The sequence below is a fragment of the Hippocampus zosterae genome, chromosome 3 (assembly GCF_025434085.1).
Source record: "Hippocampus zosterae strain Florida chromosome 3, ASM2543408v3, whole genome shotgun sequence".
In the NCBI taxonomy this organism is placed as follows: domain Eukaryota; kingdom Metazoa; phylum Chordata; class Actinopteri; order Syngnathiformes; family Syngnathidae; genus Hippocampus; species Hippocampus zosterae.
Window position 1 is genome coordinate 28,013,996 of NC_067453.1, and position 19,641 is coordinate 28,033,636.

Here is a 19,641-nt window from a genome sequence, read left to right on the forward strand (position 1 = left end):
ATGAGACTATTTTCAGGGGGGTTTTCCAGTGGTTTTTTTTGCTGCCTCTTAGCAGAGTTGTCAGGGGCATTTCCAGGGACGCATCACCAGGGCTGTGCTATCAAATTATGCATCAGCTGATTGCTGTTGACAAAGAGGCATCTGATACTGCTGGATTCAATCACTGAGAGAGACATATTTTTTTTTCTTTTACAGTACTAGCACAGCATTGACTGAGGACTCCCTTTTGGGCTTTGTTGAAGTTGGACGCATTTCATGTCATTGGTTTTTAGCAACGATTTGGTGTTCCTAAATTGTCTTTCGGCGTGCGTGTGAATAGTTGTTTGTCTCTGCGTGCCCTGTGACTGACTGGCAACAAGTTCAGGGTGTACCCTGCGGACTTCCCGAAGACGGCTGGGATGGGTAGACTACAGCATGCCCTGCGACCCTTGTGAGGATAAAACGGATCAGAAAATGGATGGATGGCTGGACAAATGCTTGGAATTTACGCATGTCAACAGTAAATATTATATGATTTCTGTAGTTCTCAATGAAAGCAAATTGATCACCTTTGTGGTGAACCAAAATAAATCAATAGGGTCGCGGGGGGTGCTGGAGCCTATCCCAGCTGTCTCCGGCAGTAGGCGGGGCACACCCTGAATCGGTTGCCAGGCAATCGCAGGGCACACAGAGACAAACAACCATCCACGCTCACACTCACACCTAGGGACAATTTAGAGCGTTCAATCAGCCTGCCATGCATATTTTTGGAATGTGGGAGGAAACCGGAGCACCCGGAGAAAACCCACGCAGGCCCGGGGAGAACATGCAAACTCCACACAGGGAGGCCGGAGCTGGAATCGAACCCGGTACCTCTGCACTGTGAAGCCGACGTGCTAACCACTGGACTTACTGGGCCGCCCTGGTACCAATTAGTTCAGCAAATATAATGAAGATGTCTTGAAGTTTTGTTTGATTTAAATTTGTAATATTTCGACAGAGGCAATTGCACAGTCCTCCACCTCACCTGGCATGATATGTTTATTTCTGCTTGGTGTGGTTGTCCAGGTCAACCTGTGTCCTCCTGCCAACAATGAAACCTACCAAGAGAGACTGCTCCGCCTAGAGGGTGACAAGGAGTCCTTGGTTTTACAGGTACAGTAAACCATTATTGTGTGTGTGTGCGTGTGTGTAAATTTCCTCTTAATTTTAAGCAACTGCAAAAACACAAATTCGTGTTTGTGTTGATGTCAGCGTAAATGGGATGAGTCCGGAAGGGTTGGTGCCACACTTGATAAGCATCTCAGTTCCTGGTTCTGAAAATAATCTGTTATTCCAAATAAAGCATGCTTGAACAGCTTTGGCCCATTCAAGCAGGTACTTGCATTCACTGGCAACGGTTGCCAGGAGGTGATGAAGTCGACAGATTCTTCTGATTTCACCTTAATAACTACTTCACGCAGCACTGATAATTACAATGTTCACCTCAAAGTCAAAGTGTCTTCACTACTCCTCAGGGTCATAAATCCTGTGTGTGACGGGTTTGTTTTGCCCCCCCCCCCTTTTGGATGAATCAACTTTGTGGCATTTACGTGTACTAACCAAACACGAAACTGAAAACTAAAAAATAAAATTATAGCTGTTTTGATGTGATTACGATTGCTGGAACGTGTTTTTCCAGACAGGAGATTGTCTTGATACGTTTTTGGCCCTTTCACTGTTGTCCGTACACCTTTCACTGGCCACTTTTCCAGGCCTACCTGTATTTGTGTGTGTTTGCGCATTTGCGTTACTAACGCTAAACACTACGTTTTCACAAACAGGCCTCGCTGTCACTTAGAGGGAAATATTTCTTAGCTTAATTTGTGCGCTGTGTTCGTCCCAATTTCTTGTCGTATGTTGCACAAATAATCTTGTATTTCTTGGCGGCAAATTATATGTTGGGGGGGGGCACGTTTTCACATGTACTGTACATGCACTCTATCATAGATTCTTTGTAATCAATCTTGAGACCGTTCATGAAACGGCAGCTTCACTCTAAACAACAGTACTTGAGGTTAGAAAATGGCTGCGGGGTGAACATAATGGCAGTTGAAGTGACATTGAAACAGCTGCTGTCAGAGGAATCCCGCATTATCTCATAGAAAAGATTGGGCGTCTGTCTGTGCACAAGTCTGTACTTTGCAGGCTTGGCAGGAGGTGAGTGTCAAGCCAAGGGGATCATTGTAAATGTCTAGCCCAGATTCCTGGGTGACAGGCTTGCTGAGTAATAGAATTGTGGTGTGAAGTTGAGCAACGTCATGTATGATGTTGTTGTTGACTGATGGAACACAACACGGAAAGGTTGTTAAACTGGCCGGTAAAACATTGTTTTAACACCTTATCTGTTCAATAATGAATGACTGTGTCAACCATTAGGTAAGTGTACTGACTGACCAGGTGGAGGCTCAAGGGGAGAAGATCAGAGAACTCGAAAGCTCCCTCGAGGAACACAGACAGAAACTAGCTTCCACTGAGGAGATGCTGCAACAGGTAACACTCACACTGGAAACCTGCCACATCTGAAAACGTTTTGTTTGCGTCATGACTCGGTTTTGGTGACCAACAGGTGGCACTGTAGGGCTCCCCCCGGCAGCTGCGCACCTGTTGGTCATTTGGTAATTGGTTGTATAAAAGGACTCCTGCCCGAACACTCGGTGTCGGGTCATTGTTTGCTCTTGCTACTGTCATGCTTTGTTGGTTGCTGTTGCTTCTTGCTACCGTTTGCTGTTCCTTTGCTGCAGTCATGTTTTTTTTCTGGTAGCGTTTTGGTTATTGATAGTTTTAGCTTTAGCCATGGTTTTTGTTTGTTACTTTGGACTTTGTTTAGGATTTAGTTTTCTTGTTTTAAATACAATTCTTCAAATACATCCCGCTCCTCTCTCCTACCTGCTTTTTTGGGGTCCACCACCACCTCACAACGTGACATTGTGGGTGCAAAAGGATCGTCTTACTGTTTATTGTGTATGTTAAATCGCTCCATGTACAGCACTTTGTATGCAGCGATGGCTGTTTGAAAGTGCTCTATAAATACTGTTGACTTGAATTGACTTGCACAATAACATCCTATAAGATTGTAATGACTCAGTCATAATTAATATAACTCTAACATTTATGAATGATTAATTTCGCCAGTTATTGGCAGTTTCAATTACAATTGTTGTTCTATATCGTCTTTCCACTGGTGTTGTTTTGCACAGACTTTTGACAACAGCCAGCCCCGGGCTCAACAATGCAACAACTTGAGTGTGTACCAGTGAATCCCTTCTCTGTTCCAACTTCTCAACAGACCCTTTGTCTTCTGCATTGTCAGCAAAGTACAACCCTGCAGCTGAATAAATATCCCACTGAAGCATGTTTATTATTTGTATTTGGCAAGTTTTTGTTACCCACATATTTAAAAGTAAAAAGATGAATCGATACCATTCCAACAGTTTATTTTTTTCATGAAAAAAAAATCAGATGATGGGAAAATGTTTTCTTCCTTGCGCCAATGTCATCCATAACACAATACTGTATACACTGTATACACTAACACACACACACACACACACACACACACACACAGAGGCCAGCGCTCCAGCTGACATACAGCAAACGTGTTTATGGATTAGTCAATTAAGGTTGTTTAGACAATTAAGGATGGAGAGACCTGCTTTTGTTCTTATAAGTCTCTCTCTCTGTCTCTCTCTCTCTCTCTCTCTCATCAACACGCGTACACTCACACGCATGGGATTTTCTTAGACAGTTCTTAAAAAATAATAATAAATAAAAATAATAATAATAAATAAATAAAGTAGTGAACAAAATTGCTGCTGACTGCTTCAAACAAACTGAAAGCGTCATTAAAGCCAATGGGAATGTCAATCCACACATTTCAAACAATACAGTTCGACCTGCCACTACCAGAGATCTCCTCAACAATCCTTCCTGACTGTTTTAAGTTGAGAGGTTTTTTTTGGATCTAGCTGTATTGATCCACAGCTGTTGTTTTGCTTAGTAGTCATATCCACGCTGTTTGTGTGTAACGTTGCCCCCCTTTTACAGATTAGGAGTTGGTGGTAGAATGCTGACAACCTAATATGGGTTATTTTCAAAGTGAGCTGAAGGAAAGGAATAACAATGATTGTCTTGGTTAGTGTGTTGCGCTGCGTGTTGTCATATTTGTGAGTGTTTAATGTAAGACCTCACTCGGTTTTCTATCTCGAAGTTTAAATGTGCATTTGGTGTCATCACCTTTTCAAGTGATTGCTCAAATCAATGGATGCTATACTCTGTTATGTTAAAGAACTAGTTGGAAACAAATATATATTTTTTTCCCGCCTTTAGATCTATAAATGCGGGTGAAAAGATAATTTGTTGCCTCGTTGTCCTCATTACGGCATAGCCAGTATCTGGCAGCTGACGAGAAGGCCATGACCGCAGATTTCTGATAAATTATGTTTTAAGACTGACGCTTATCCTGCGGTAAGTGAGACTGGTGTTAGATTGCAAACTAACAGCCAGCTGTCATTACTATGTAAATACTGTGTGTTTGTGTGTGCGCGTTTGTGAGTGGCTCATCCACTGGGACAGTTTGGGGGTTTGAGTTGTCTGTCTGTGTGTGGCTGTGGTGCCGACATTGTTTGCCATGTGCTCTCCATTTGGTGGCATCGTGAGCACACTGTGATAAAATACAGCTGATATGTCTCATGTAGACATCTACATGAAGTTGAAATTTCTTCAGGGAAGGTAAAATTGTTGACTTTTGAAATCGCCCTTAATATCACCCATACTGTATATTTACGTGTATACAGTTATTTACTCGGGCTGCTAAGATTAGACGACTAGTCACAACGATGTTAACCATCAAAATTCATCCATCCATTATCTGAACCACTTACCCCAGGGGTCCCCAAACTATGGCCCGCGGAATGGATATGGCCCGCGGGCCATATCCGGCCCGCGGGCATATTTGACCCGGCCCTCTAACCCCCCTGTTGTCCTCGGGTCAAAATGACCCATCACTGTGTTAAAAACGCCCCAAAACCCCCCTAAATGATATTTTTTTAATTTGAAATGTTCTGACTTTTCCTAGATTGTCCCCAACTGCAGAAAATGTTAAATGTTGTTTTTATTCACATTTCCATGGAAGCTGTGAGAAAAAAGTACAAAGGTAGTCTTCGGGGCAAAATGACCCATGACGCAAATAGCGTTGAAATCAAGGTCACGAAGTTATTTACACACCATAGAATGTTTCAGTGATTTAGTTGTCTCAGATCAATTAGTTACTAGTTTCCAGTTCTATTGTCATCGTCACGCTTTTACTCTTTTCAGTTACTGGAATTGTACCTTTTGTTAATACAAAATGTATCATTTGTCATCATCGCATTTGTTTATTTTTTTTCATTGTGATGACCATCTACAAACTGATATTTTAGGCCAAAAGTAATGATCGTCTGGAATTAAAATTCTTGCCCGAAACTGAAAATGAGGAAACCTAGGCCTACACCTGAAACATCAAAAGAAACGATAATACCTTCAACCTAAAATTAAAAAAATATATTGTATATTCATCCGCCGGATCATACTCTGCAGTTAACCAAATCGTAATCAAAGTGCAAATTCCCCAGTTCCTTCTTTCGTGATGTCGTACAAGTGTCACTCACAGTTGGCCTTGTCACCTCAGGTGACCTTGATAATGTGATTTCACCGCATCAAATAAGAGCGTCTCGTTTAAGATAAACAGCTAACTGAAGCGAGCATAAAAGTTCAAGTTGTCTTGTTTATTAAGCACACAAAGATCCATGGCAGGGCACCTCGATATTCCCATCATTGTGGCTGGACAAGCGAGTGCTCTGTTTGGGCTAACCCAGGGGTGGGCAAACTTTTTGGCTCGGGGGCCGCATTGACTTTTTAAAATTTGACAGAAGGGCCAGGTCAGCACGAGCTATGGTACATAAAAAAACTGCATTTGTTGACAGTCCATATCAAACATCAACAGAACAAAAGGATGAAAGTACTGTATTAATATACTTTTTTTATATGACAAAAGTGTTGTGGATGACCTATTTTAGCCTGTGCATTGCTGCAGATGGGTTGTGATCAAACCAGTAGAAGTAGAGCGATACAGAGGTACTAGATGGTCGAAAAGACCCCCCCATCCCCCGTTCTGCAACTTCAAGTCAATGCGCCACCTGGCGGTGAAATGCCTGTCATTACAAGTCCAATTGAAATGAATGCAATCATTCTCATCGAACCTTAATTGTGGACCAACCTTCGGCGGGCCGGATTAAAAAGACCAACGGGACGGATTCGGCCCGCGGGCCGTAGTTTGCCCACCTCCGGGCTAACCAATACAGTACAAAACCCCAGTCTCCTCGGATGCTTCTCTTTCAATCTAATTTTACCCGAAGCTCCAAGGCAGTGCCCCGAGGTCTGTCACCGCAACTGTGTTCAGGATTTAGCATTGCTGAAAATGCACTTTTGGGTGATTTTTGGCTAAAAATTTTCAGTACATTTATATTAAATATGAAAAAGAGGAACTAGGATTAGTTTGGGAGAGGAAATGAAAGTAACACTCGTGGTGCGCAACTGTTAAGAGAAGACAAACGGTACATATACTTTTTGGTGCCCAACATCAATTTTGGTGTTTACACGTTCGTTTTTTTTTTCTTTGCCATACCACAGAGGCATTGGGTTTTATTAATAGAGCCCTTGACTGGCCTTTGTGTGAGCGTGTATATTTAGCTTCATTGGGTCTGTGTCCCCCCCCAGTCTAGCCTCGTCTGTCAGCGTGGGAAGAACACTGATCTCGGCAAAGGAGTGTTCTATACACCTACTACTCTTTGCTCTGGTATATTGTATTTGGATATTGTACTCCAGTATTTGTGATTATAGCTTGTTGTTGTGGTAGCTTTTTTTTTTTTTTTAATACTCATCTCATTTATTCTATGTGTTTGTTTTTCTCAGGAGCTGGTGAGCAGGACGTCTCTGGAAACTCAGAAGTTAGATCTGATGGATGAGGTTTCATATCTGAAACTGAAGTTGGTTAGCATTGAGGAAACTCACCACACACATCTCCAAGAACCCATGGACGCAAACCAGAATAAAGCAGAGGTAGGTGTCGGTGTGTGCGAATGTGTCCGTTTAAATGTTGTGTTGTAAATTTCCCCAGTGTGGGACAAATAAAGGATAGCTTAAATCGCTTACATCGTATTGTGTCACGTCATGTAGTTGTAAATGCTATAAAAAGTTTTATTGATTTTTTTTTAAATAAAATTTTTATTATATTATATATTTTTATATATTTTATATATTATATATAAATATATAATATATAATATATTTATATATATATATATATTATATATATTTATTGTCATACTATGGAGCTGTACATGGTGTTTGTACAAGATTATAACAATGAATTGTAGTCATACATTTAGATCCTTCATAGCTTGAGTTCCAACTTAAGGCTCTCAACTTTTCATTTCTATGCACCTTTGTTATATTCCTTTTTTTCTACCTCGTGTGTAAATGGGAATCCTGCAGTGCTTTACAAAAACTTTCTGCAGCTTACCAGACGTCTTCCACATGGTTGTGATATATGAGAATGCTTGACGCAAATTCCACTGAACTCTTGTTTCCTTGATGTCAACTGTTGTGTGATGACAGATAAACCCCCTTGCGAATTTTTCTCGCAATATCAGTGAATTCCCATCCTGAATAATTTGCTATGAAATGTACTCAGCCTTTTTATCGGAATGCACTTTCCGAAACCCGCCTAAAGTGTGGTTTTGCCAATCGCTCACATATTCTCCCACATCTCATTCGCACAGTGTTCTCCCCTCGCCTTCATTTGCATCATCCTCCATTCGCCTGATGAATGGTTGTCCCAAACACGCATTTACAAGAAGCCAAATGCATCAGCCAAATTCTGAACAGACAAGCAATGAGCAGATGGTCCCCACCCTGCCATACTCTCCCATTCAAAGCCCCTGTCATCACAGTCAAAGGTAACAATCAAAGGTCTGTGGACACATACTTCAGTGTTGGCACCCTGAAACAAGCTCAGTCAACCAGCTTCTATAGTGTTTCAGCAATACTCTTCAGCAATGCTTGGCCCTGTTCATCAATACTATTTTTCTTTTTACTCCAAATTGTTCACACGTTGGCGGCCCGGTAGTCCAGTGGTTAGCACGTCGGCTTCACAGTGCAGAGGTACCGGGTTCGATTCCAGCTCCGGCCTCCCTGTGTGGAGTTTGCATGTTCTCCCCGGGCCTGCGTGGGTTTTCTCCGGGTGCTCTGGTTTCCTCCCACATTCCAAAAAACATGCATGGTAGGCTGATTGGACGCTCTAAATTGTCCCAAGGTGTGAGTGCGAATGGTTGTTCGTCTCTGTGTGCCCTGCGATTGGCTGGCAACTGATCCAGGGTGTCCCCCGCCTACTGCCCGAAGACGGCTGGGATAGGCTCCAGCACCCCCCGCGACCCTAGTGAGGATCAAGCGGTTCAGAAAATGGATGGATGGATGGATGTTCACACGTAATTAAGGTCTAACATGACGAGGATAGCATTAAAACGTAAAATCTTTTTTTCCTCTCTTTTTTTAAAAATACAGACTAGAGGTAACTGAAAATAACCTAATGTGCATTCTCGACAAGAAATTTGTGATGTAACATGATGCTCATTACTGTCAGCTACTAACTTCTCAGGATTTAACCGAAAGTTTGCAGTGCTCTTTATTTGAGAATATTCAGGTTTAAAGGTTTATAATGTAGTTGAAAGTTGAAGCTGAAAAACGCACTTCATCCATGTGATCTGAATTGGAACTAGTCAGATCGGAACACCCCAAGGTGGTACCTCATATTACCTTTGTCAAATTTCAATGATACACTTGCAATAAAGTCCAAGCTGATGGGCATGATGGGAAAACTCGGGAAAAAAGTTGCCACAGGAACGCTAAGAGCATGCATGAAAAGTCCTGCTTGTTAAAATTAAACACAGAGCCACAAGTTCATTCATTAATAAACGCTATATCGGAACTGAAGTTCTGAAATGAAATGTGTAAATATGGTAATTTTTGCGACTGCAGTTACCACTGCGAGTCACTCACATGATTTGTTTGGAATTTTTTTATTTTTCCGCCGGATACTCTTACTGATACAACCCACCCATTTTTTTCATCTGGACTCAATACAGTGGCTGGGTATTGAGGCACTGGCCAAGAAACGACCATGCGCTGTTTCTACGAAAGGCACATACCACTACATAAAAAAACAGAAAATAATCATTTTAAAATAAAAGGCAAAAGCGTTACAGAGATTGTATAGATTGGCGCTAATTTGTCGTGGGCTTGCTCCATTTTGTCCTCTCATCACTTTCTACGCTTTGAATGTACTGTAAATTGTGCCAGTTTATTTTCAGTGTGGAGTGTCACAAACAAACACTGACTAACATATGCCTTAACCAATAGTGTTTAGCTGTTTTGCAAGTCTTGCGTGGAGTTTGTACTCAGCGTGATAACCAGCTGCTCTTCCACTCTGCCACAAAGCATCACTTGTAGTGTGGACATGAGTGAATGTTAAGACATCACATGAGATCCAAAGCCATTGCCAGAGGATACGTTGGCCAGCAAATGTCAAATTTGCACTGCTGACTACACGGGTCACCCAATAATGAAGTGGCGAATGATGTGGGGGGGGGGGGGGGGGTTAGGGGTTGCGCAGTATTATTAAACATAACTTGAATGCGTCTACCTATTTATATCTATACCATAAGTGTCACTTTGTTGTACACTGCTGGAGGAAGTACTGGTACAGCGTGTACACACTTGGGTGGGGTGAGTCGGGGGGGGCTACAGAAACACCGGTCGCGACTGAAATGCAATGAGCGGTGCTTTCTTTGACTCTGCATTTTGTTTTTTTGCACAAACTCGGATTCCCTAGAGTTAATCTATGTTCTATGAGACTATGAACCTACTGGTCACTTTGACTCAAAGGCCTCACGTAGCCTCTGGCGGCTGCTATTCTTTAACTGCGTGAACTGGATACAGATGTGATCAGCACAGACGTTCATGATGGAAGTGCACAGAAGAGAACACAAAAACAATAAGCATGTAACAAGGCAAAAAACGGAGGCATTGTGGCATGCATTTCACATTTCAACAAACATGCTTGATGGGGAAAAAAAAATGGCCGAGAGAGGCACGGGAGATGTGGCGTCGCTCTCCGTCTTGCAAGCCACCCCCCGCACAGTAAATTCTATTTGACAGAATTATCCCTATATTTGACTCGTCTAGTCATCTAGGTATTTCAGATTTTGAGCACATCGCTTGAAGCATCCTTTCATGACTGAGTGAAAAAGCATTGTCCGTGTGTGTGTGTGTGCGTGCGTGCGTGCGTGTGTGTGTGTGTGTGTGTGTGTGTGTGTGTGTAGAATGTACCCTGTACTCTGCATAGAGGTGCATAGCTTGATTACTTCTTCTTCAGGAAAATAGTGTTTCGAATCAATATTTCTCAGCTTTGCTTTCCAGGTCCTGCCCTTTATTTGTCACGCACAGTCTAGCACAGGGGCGGCCCGGTAGTCCAGTGGTTAGCACGTCGGCTTCACAGTGCAGAGGTACCGGGTTCGATTCCAGCTCTGGCCTCCCTGTGTGGAGTTTGCATGTTCTCCCCGGGCCTGCGTGGGTTTTCTCCGGGTGCTCCGGTTTCCTCCCACATCCCAAAAACATGCGTGGCAGGCTGATTGGACGCTCTAAATTGTCCCTAGTTGTCAGTGTAAATGGTTGTTCGTTTCTGTGTGCCCTGCGATTGGCTGGCAACCGATTCAGGGTGTCCCCCGCCTACTGCCCGGAGACAGCTGGGATAGGCTCCAGCACCCCCCGCGACCCTAGTGAGGATCAAGCGGTTCGGAAGATGAATGAATGAATGAGTCTAGCACATTGGTTCTTAACCTGGGTTCGATCAAACCCCAGGCTTTCGGTGAATCATTCTCATGGGTTCGACGGAGACTCTGCCATGGAGGTTAAGACACAGCAGACTCAAAATGTCATTTAGTTATGACACACCCGCTTGGCCATCACTGCCTACAGATGATCACATTACATTTGCTTGTCCAATCAGTGCTGCGGGAAATTTAGTTCGCTCAGTAGTCAGCGTGTGACTGTTGTGATAGTACGTCGTATAATTTTTTTTAAATTTGCGATAGAACGTCTTGGGATTTAAAAAAAAAGTTATAATACATGCTACGTCAAGCAAAAAAAGAAAGTGGTCGAACGAATATGTAGAACAAGGATTCACGCGCATCACGGAACGTGATGGCACTCGGCGTCCTATCTGCATGATTTGGCATGCCAAGTTGAGCAACTCCAGTCTCGCACCGGCAAAATTGAAGGAATACTTCTCGAATCATATTTTTATATTTCACGAAGGGTTGATCTGCCTATGAACTGGTTGGGTTTGGTACCTCTAACAAGGTTAAGAACCACTGGTCTAGCATATCAAACAGACAAACGGGAAAAAAATGCTGTATTGGAAAAATACTTTATCATTTTAGTTTTCTCGCTTCAAAGAACCTTTGGTGGGTTCAGTTATTGATTAAACCTGTTGTAAATTTTATCATACATTGTCACGGTGGTTGTTTTTATGTCTTTGAGTTTGTTTTACTCATTGACTCGAGGCAGGTCACCCGCATTTCCACGTGTTGCTTGGGTAGAACCCACCCCCCGCCCCCCAAAAAAATCCACGATTCAGGTTTTTTTTTTATGACCTTGCAACTGACTGCTTTCATTTGTATTTTTCTTCATCTCAACAATTTGCTGCTCTGCCATCACCCTTGATGACTTGCCTACCATGCTTCATGGGCTGCTCCCTCCCAGTGCGTGGTAAATCTCATCAGTGAGCTCCAGGAGCAGATGTGCAGGTTTCAGGAGGAAATCAGCACTCGCATTCAGGAGAAGCGGGCCCTGGAAGATGGTGATGCCCAGCGCGGAGGAGAGCCGGGTGCCGAGCAGGCCCGCGCTCACAGCCCTGTGCTCAGTCTAAGTGCCACCAACCTGAGCCTGTATGGACTGGCCACAAATGTAGGGACACTTCATGGATGACCGTGCTTTATAATCTGCTGCACCCCCACCCCACCCCGCCACCCCCCAAATATCTTCTGACATCTTCGCCTCTCCCCCTTTAACCAGACCCCATTGCACCTGGTATTAAAACATTTCCAGACAATCAAACTAACGTTTCGTTGTCATGTCTGCAGTGTTCATTTCTGAACGTTTGGGTCGAGATGTGCTCTGGTTCTTGCAGAAATGAAGACTTTTGGTTTTCAGAATGCTTCCATTCCATTCTTTCAGGTGATGGCAAACGGCCTTAGCAACTCCAAACAGTATCACGTACTTGGATTTCTGTTTTAGGTCACAGCACAGTCTCTCTTAGCTTAAAACAAATGTGTGGCTTCACAATCCCTTCATTTGTTTTGTGTATTGCTTGCATGACAGGATCTTTGTACTAACCGTGTTCATGGGAAAGCGCTTGTCCGATCTCGAACTAGCATGGTTGACGTGTAAAATAAACATTGCCGTTGGTGTTTAAGGTGTACAGCCTCTTCGTCTTCATACCCGTGACCACTTCTGGGATTCAAACTTCCCCCTCTTTTTGATAACTGCACGTGTACTGCTGGCTCTTTCCGGGAGATCATGGTTCCTACGTTAACTACTGTTTCTGGCTGGGGAGACCTTCACAACTGCAATGAGTCTTCACCTGCTGTTTGAATTCCCTCGCATTTTTGACAACGGGGTTTACCGATCTAATGCGACTGTTTTTCCCCTCTTGCAATCATTTTGTTGGTGAACTCATTCAAATGGGGCCCCTCTGGGTTGACATTTTTCAACTCAAAGAATTTACTTTTTATGTTTTCCCTGCAGGATTTATTGCAAGAAGTGAAGCAGCTCAAGAATAAAGTGGAGGAGCTGGAAGGAGAGAAGGGACAGTACGAGAGGCAACTTCGAGTCACCAAGGTACAGTACATGCATAATAAAAAAAAACACCGTTTCAGTACTTTAATAGGTTTGAAACTGCACAAACAATATATTAAAGGGGCAGTCATGGCAATGGTATTCTGATGAATGTTTGTGGAATATGAATTAAGCAGAAAAATCCAGTTTTTATCCAGACCGTGACCGTTTTGTCCTGTACTGCCACTTGCTGGCGACTAAAAATTGGGCTCCATATGAATAGAATTTTTGGGGTCGATTTGGCGAGTTTGAAAGAAACTTTCAAGTTTAGTTTACATATTGTCAAACTATTTAGTTAGTTTGATGAGAGGATGGAGCAATCTTTCTATTCAAACAACTTGTAAATTTACTTTACAGCTGGCTACCACCATAGCGAAAATGCATTTGAAAAAAGAATTCCCACCCTCCTCCAAATTCTTTAAAAAAAAAAAACTCTGACAAACATCAAATATAACTATATAATATATATAAAATATAACTCGTTCTGAGGCGGCCCGGTAGTCCAGTGGTTAGCACGTGGGCTTCACAGTGCAGAGGTACCGGGTTCGATTCCAGCTCCGGCCTCCCTGTGTGGAGTTGGCATGTTCTCCCCGGGCCTACGTGGGTTTTCTCCGGGTGCTCCGGTTTCCTCCCACATTCCAAAAATATGCATGGCAGGCTGATTGAACACTCTAAATTGTCCCTAGGTGTGAGTGTGAGTGCGAATGGTTGTTCGTTTCTGTGTGCCCTGCGATTGGCTGGCAACCGATTCAGGGTGTCCCCCGCCTACTGCCAGGAGACAGCTGGGATAGGCTCCAGCACCCCCCGCGACCCTAGTGAGGATCAAGCGGCTCGGAAGATGAATGAATATAACTCGTTCTCTGATATGAATGAAAAACAAATGCACGAGCATCAGCTGGCTTTTGCTGAAACGGTTGCTTTCTTGATTCAGCAGCCGTAAGCAAGTCCATATACATCCTTACCAGCTACGCCAAGTAGACTTCGCCCGCTCCTTTTTGGCTCGTACAGTGAGCGGTCCCTCTACTGACGAACGTCTCTTCATATGAAATCTCATATCAAAGTTACGAAACATCTCAACAGGAAACTATTGCCTCTTGTTACGAAAGAAATTTCAAGATACGAAAGGTAAAAAAAAACACAGTATGGGCTGCTACTCGCAGCTCTGAGTTTCCTGAATGCAACATACTTGACTGTGTTGCAAGCGCACAGGCGCCACCACGCACCGAGGGCAATGATGTTTCCCCGCTTTTTACCGAGCATGCATAAAATTTAAAGGTGTAAAGCAGGGGTCTTCAATCCAGTTCCACGTGGGACGATTTCTTGGATATTTTTCCTTTTCTCTCTGCTGTTTTCATTTGAGTCGGGTGTGTTGCAACAGGGGGCGATCCAGGAAACCGGCCATTGAGGAATAGGATTGAAGACCCCCGGTGTAAAGTCTACTGAAAAGTGGCTTCTTGCCTAAGGTCTCGGGTAATTTACAGCCAATCACGGCTCTCCAGTTGGTCGGATATTGTCACAAGACGTTTGCGAGACGAACCCCTGGGCGCACTGTCTTCTTCAGTCAACAGCAACTGGCAGTACATGACAAAATGGCCGCCTCCTGAGATGGATAAAAATGGGTGGATTTTTCGGATTAATTCAAACACAATATTAATGAGAATGCCGTGTTTAAATTGGTGGGTGCATGGAACATATTATTGTGCAGACATTTTTTTTCATTTCAGTTTCCTTATTTATAAAATACAACAATGAGAGAGGTGCAATTCTCTCAACAAAACAAAGAACATAGTGGTCAGTCATTACAGGGGGGGAGTAAGATGCGTCTCGGTAGCTTTACTGCTTCAGTTTGGATTCGAATTGCATCCACGATCATCATCTGGTGTAAGGAGCTGTTAGAATGAATTTTCTGAAAATGGGGTCAACGGTGTAAATAGTTCTTGTTTTCACAAATCGGAAGCGTTTCATCTCCTTCTTGTCTATTTTGTTTTTCAATGTATAATAGGAATGTTAAAAACGCCTCGATACCGCAAATTGCTACAGCACTAACGTCAGGGCTACACAAGTTAACCGCATGTGCACCTTAACCGCCTTCTCACACACATTTTTCGAGTGCCATTGCGTCCTCTGTGCTCACATTGCTTCCTTCTTCCCCCCTCCTCTCTTCTTTCCTATTCACTGTCTTCTCTCTAAAACCCTTCCATGTGGCCCGCTGTCCCTTTATCTGCTCCACTCTTCTCTCCATCTTGAAATCTCCCCCATCATTACCCTCCTTCCTGTGCGTCTCTTTCTCTCCCCTCTAGCTCTCTATCTCTTACTCTCTCCACGTGTGTTACCAGTCGCTCATGACTCAGCTCTCCAGTCTCAAGCTGACTGTGGGGCACACGCAGCTGGAGAAGCAACAGTGGGAAGAGCGCTGGCGCAGCGCACAGGTGCCTCCTCTAACTCTTTTTCTGGCTCCTGCTTTTCTGACTCTTTTTCTCTGGTCCCTTTTCAACCTACATTTTTCTATTACACCCTGTGCTCTTGTATGCACTTTTCCTCCTCTTTCTAATATTTTGAAATGCTTGTTTGTCACTGGCGGCCCGGTAGTCCAGTGGTTAGCACGTGGGCTTCACAGTGCAGAGGTACCAGGTTCGATTCCAGCTCCGGCCTCCCTGTGTGGAGTTTGCATGTTCTCCCCAGGCCTGCGTGGGTTTTCTCCGGGTGCTCCGGTTTCCTCCCACATTCCAAAAACATGCATGGCAGGCTGATTGAACACTCTAAATTGTCCCTAGGTGTGAGTGTGAGTGCGAATGGTTGTTCGTCTCTGTGTGCCCTGCGATTGGTTGGCAACCGATTCAGGGTGTCCCCCGCCTACTGCCCGAAGACAGCTGGGATCGGCTCCAGCACCCCCCGCGACCCTAGTGAGGATCAAGCGGTTAGGAAGATGAATGAATGAATGAATGTTTGTCACTTTACAACATAAATCTTTTCTTCTTGCTGATTTTTCATTCAGGCTTGGTAAGATTTTTTTTGGGGGGGGGGGTGTTTGTGTGGTACTTAGTGTACAAATATTGAGAACCACAGAATTATTATTATTCCATGAAGCTTTTTGTCCACATGATTGCAAATCCCCCCCCCCCAAATTAAAGTGTGACAAGCATACGAGCAGCGTGGTGTTCGAGCAAACCTGTTGCAGATGCTTGCTTATGTAATGACACAGGTAACCCACTAGATACTTTCTCAAGCCCACATACTCTTATATGAGGGGCCGCCAAAAAAAAAACACATTGGTAATTTAAAACGGACCAGTTATTGACTGAAAATGAAGCAGTAGTGGATTGTTTCAAGAAAAAAAAAAATAATGAAACTGGCCTGGACAAAAAATGGTGCTTTCAACTTAATAGTTAACCATTTTGAGGCAGTTACTGCAATCAAACAATTTTTGTTACTCTCAATTAGGTTTGTTTGTTTTGTGGTGGTGTTGTTTTATTCTCATATTTCAAAAATTCTAATGGTATAAATAGAGAAAAATATAAATGTAGAATTAAGGCTGAACTATTATGCAAAAGAATCTAATTGGGATTTCCCCCCACCCCCGCAAAAAATTGTGATTGTCTTCCCATGCAATTGCATTTTTTTTCCAAGGTCCTTTTCAATGTATTTATTTATTTAACAAACAAGCAACCGATATTTATTAACTGAACAATATCAGATCTGTTATAGTTTCCAGGATATTAAAAGGGCAATTGAAGCAGTATTTAATATGAAAGACAATTTATTTCTTAACCACAATTTCAGGTTTAAACTTACTAAATACTTTGACAAGTAGTCTTGTGAGCATTCACCACGACCACTTAATTCGGACACACAAGTGAGTCGAGACATATTATGTATATACTATGCTGTAAATCAGTCAGAAATCGAACAAAGTGCAGATTATGACAATAACGCAAACAAATCTGTGGCTCTACCGCTTCAACATGTCAATTTTGTCATGTCTGTCACATTGCATAATTGCTAAAGTCAGATTTCTTTCAGATGTGACTGTGTACATAACACTCAACCTGAAGTGTTGCTTAAAAAATAAAACTGGCTTAGGCACAATGTGCCACATTTTTCTCTCTTACATATAAATGCAACCAAACCCTAACCAAAGGTGTTCTTTTCCTCTCCTAAGTATCAAAAAAAGAAGTGTAACTTGTTCACATTAACCGATTTCTTTGCTCATGTTTAATCTTAACCCTTAAATGAGCACTTGATTGAGTTGAAGATTGGCACATACCGTATTTTCACGACCATTCGCCGCACCGTATGGTTGGGCGCAGTCTCATTAATGGCTGCTGTTTCTGTATTTTACACATATACAAAACGCACTGTATTATTGGCCGCAGTTTTAAAGTGGTAAAACATAGGCCAGAAACACTAGCCGTGGCAACACACTGTTTGCCAAAAAAGGTTCATTTTGAGGGTCTTAACATGCAACAAAACTCTGACAAAAATGACTATTTTGTTTCAGTTGAGTATGCATTTTCTTAAATGGCTCAGTAGTGCCTCCTACAATGTTTAAAATATGTTCAAATGTGCACCAACGCTACCCTAACGTGCAAGTTAGACTTACCCTCACCCAACCTGCACTCAGAAAACACTCACGGCATACAGCTACAGGAATTGTATTGGGACAAAACCATTTCAAAAAGCTGTAGCATACCTTACAAGCGGCAGTGGCGGCACCTCATCGATTAAATGACGAGAAATAATAATTTTCTGTGTCTTCATTTTCTTTCATTAAATAAGATGATGCAACATATGGCCACATACGGACATGTTTTTCCTCAAAATATATATGATCATGGGCGGCCCGGTGTGCCAGTGGTTAGCACGTCGGCTTCACAGTGCAGTGGTACCGGGTTCGATTCCAGCTCCGGCCTCCCTGTGTGGAGTTTGCATGTTCTCCCCGGGCCTGCGTGGGTTTTCTCGAGGTGCTCCGGTTTCCTCCCACATTCCAAAAACATGCGTGGCAGGCTGATTGAACACTCCAAACTGTCCCTAGGTGTGAGTGTGAGCGTGGATGGTTGTTCGTCTATGTGTGCCCTGCGATTGGCTGGCAACCGATTCAGGGTGTCCTCCGCCTACTGCCCGAAGACAGCTGGGATAGGTTCCAGCACCCCCGCAACCCTAGTGAGGATCGAGCGGCTCGGAAGATGAATGAATGAATGAATGAATATATGATCATTTGGTCATTGTGCTGTTTGGAGCCCCCATGGTCTGCAGCAAATGTGGCAGCACAGCCTTTGCTTTAATTTTTTTATATCGAGCTGATAGAAGTTATTTTATTGACTGTTGGGGTTGTTTCTTTCTATAATGTAAGCGTACTAACAATTTTGTGGTCAGACGCGGAAGACTGACTTTATGAATTTGGACTGCTCATCTGCTTCCACAGGCTGAAATCTCAGACCTGCAGCAGCTCCTTTGCTCCAAAGACGTTGAGATTGAAAGCCTGCAGACCCAACTTCTGGCCAGAGGCAGCACAGCCAATGACAACGCAGCGAGAGGTACATGCTGATGTCAGCCTGACTGTCATATTACATCGACAGTTCAGGGACAGTGTTGTAAATGTGTATGCACATCTGTCAACTTGAATTACTTGCGCTTCAACAAACTGAACAGCTTCACAACTTTCCCTTCCTTTGCCATCTATTTGACTTGCTCTTGACTGTATGCTGCCCTCTGCTGTAGAGGAGGTGTATATCAAACATCTGATCAACAAATGTAAGGCACGGGAAGTCCTTCGGTCATTGATTCATGTCATTCTCGTTCAGATCATCTGCCTTTTGGACCATCAGAATTCCTGTTTTCCCCGTTGTTGATTCTGAATGTTATTCTGCCACTGTTTCACTGTGACTGTTTCACACCATTTGAGTCTCGATTTCAGTATAACTCATTGTCCTTGTAACCTCAATGTAATCATCAAATGAAGTCACAGTTCCAGAAGGATTAGAATATCAGAATATTACAAATACGTGAGATTAGGAGTCGAGGTTTGAGATTAGCCCTCAGCTATTTTTTTTTTTTTTTGTTGGTGATATGCCTCGTCAGCTCATCATAAAACTGACAGTTTCAACAAAACCCATGTTCTCCTTGAGAAATGTAGCTCCTTTCATGGCAAAAAGGATGAAGCTCAATCTTAACAAACTGTCTGAAAAATGGGAGTTCAACAATACGCTTGGTTGCAATTTTCAATCGTGTAATACTTAACTCTGCGGTATCGCATCATCATGAGATCGGTGTTTATTAGTGATTATTATTATTATTATTATCATTATTATAATTAATGTTAGGCGGCCCGGTAGTCCAGTGGTTAGCACGTCGGCTTCACAGTGCAGAGGTACCGGGTTCGATTCCAGCTCCGGCCTCCCTGTGTGGAGTTTGCATGTTCTCCCCGGGCCTGCGCGGGTTTTCTCCGGGTGCTCCGGTTTCCTCCCACATTCCAAAAATATGCACGGCAGGCTGATTGAACACTCTACATTGCCCCCTAGCTGTGAGTGTGAGCGTGGATGGTTGTTTGTCTATGTGTGCCCTGCGATTGGCTGGCAACCGATTCAGGGTGTCCCCCGCCTACTGCCCGGAGACGGCTGGGATAGGCTCCAG

General features: G+C 43.3%; 1 protein-coding gene and 1 long non-coding RNA gene across 18 annotated transcripts in view; both read left to right on the forward strand.

Moving 5' to 3' along the window:
* The window catches only part of ppfibp2b (PPFIA binding protein 2b), a 54,262-nt gene that overhangs the window by 19,507 nt on the left and 15,114 nt on the right, over positions 1-19,641 (forward strand). For 7 of the 17 annotated variants that reach the window (XM_052062024.1, XM_052062023.1, XM_052062028.1 and 4 more), the window contains 8 exons: positions 1,048-1,134; positions 2,398-2,511; positions 6,970-7,116; positions 11,878-12,081; positions 12,922-13,014; positions 15,312-15,440; positions 18,434-18,545; positions 18,730-18,762. In XM_052062024.1, the coding sequence (XP_051917984.1) occupies positions 1,048-1,134; positions 2,398-2,511; positions 6,970-7,116; positions 11,878-12,081; positions 12,922-13,014; positions 15,312-15,440; positions 18,434-18,545; positions 18,730-18,762 (919 nt within the window). Of the gene's footprint in view, positions 1-1,047; positions 1,135-2,397; positions 2,512-6,577; positions 6,854-6,969; positions 7,117-11,877; positions 12,082-12,921; positions 13,015-15,311; positions 15,441-18,433; positions 18,546-18,729; positions 18,763-19,641 lie in introns of those variants that run through there. The other 10 variants (XM_052062030.1, XM_052062038.1, XM_052062032.1 and 7 more) reach the window with 7 other exon arrangements.
* LOC127598395 (uncharacterized) lies at positions 10,754-11,713 on the forward strand. Its single transcript, XR_007961913.1, has 2 exons — positions 10,754-11,177; positions 11,293-11,713. It is a non-coding gene; the product is annotated as an uncharacterized LOC127598395 (long non-coding RNA).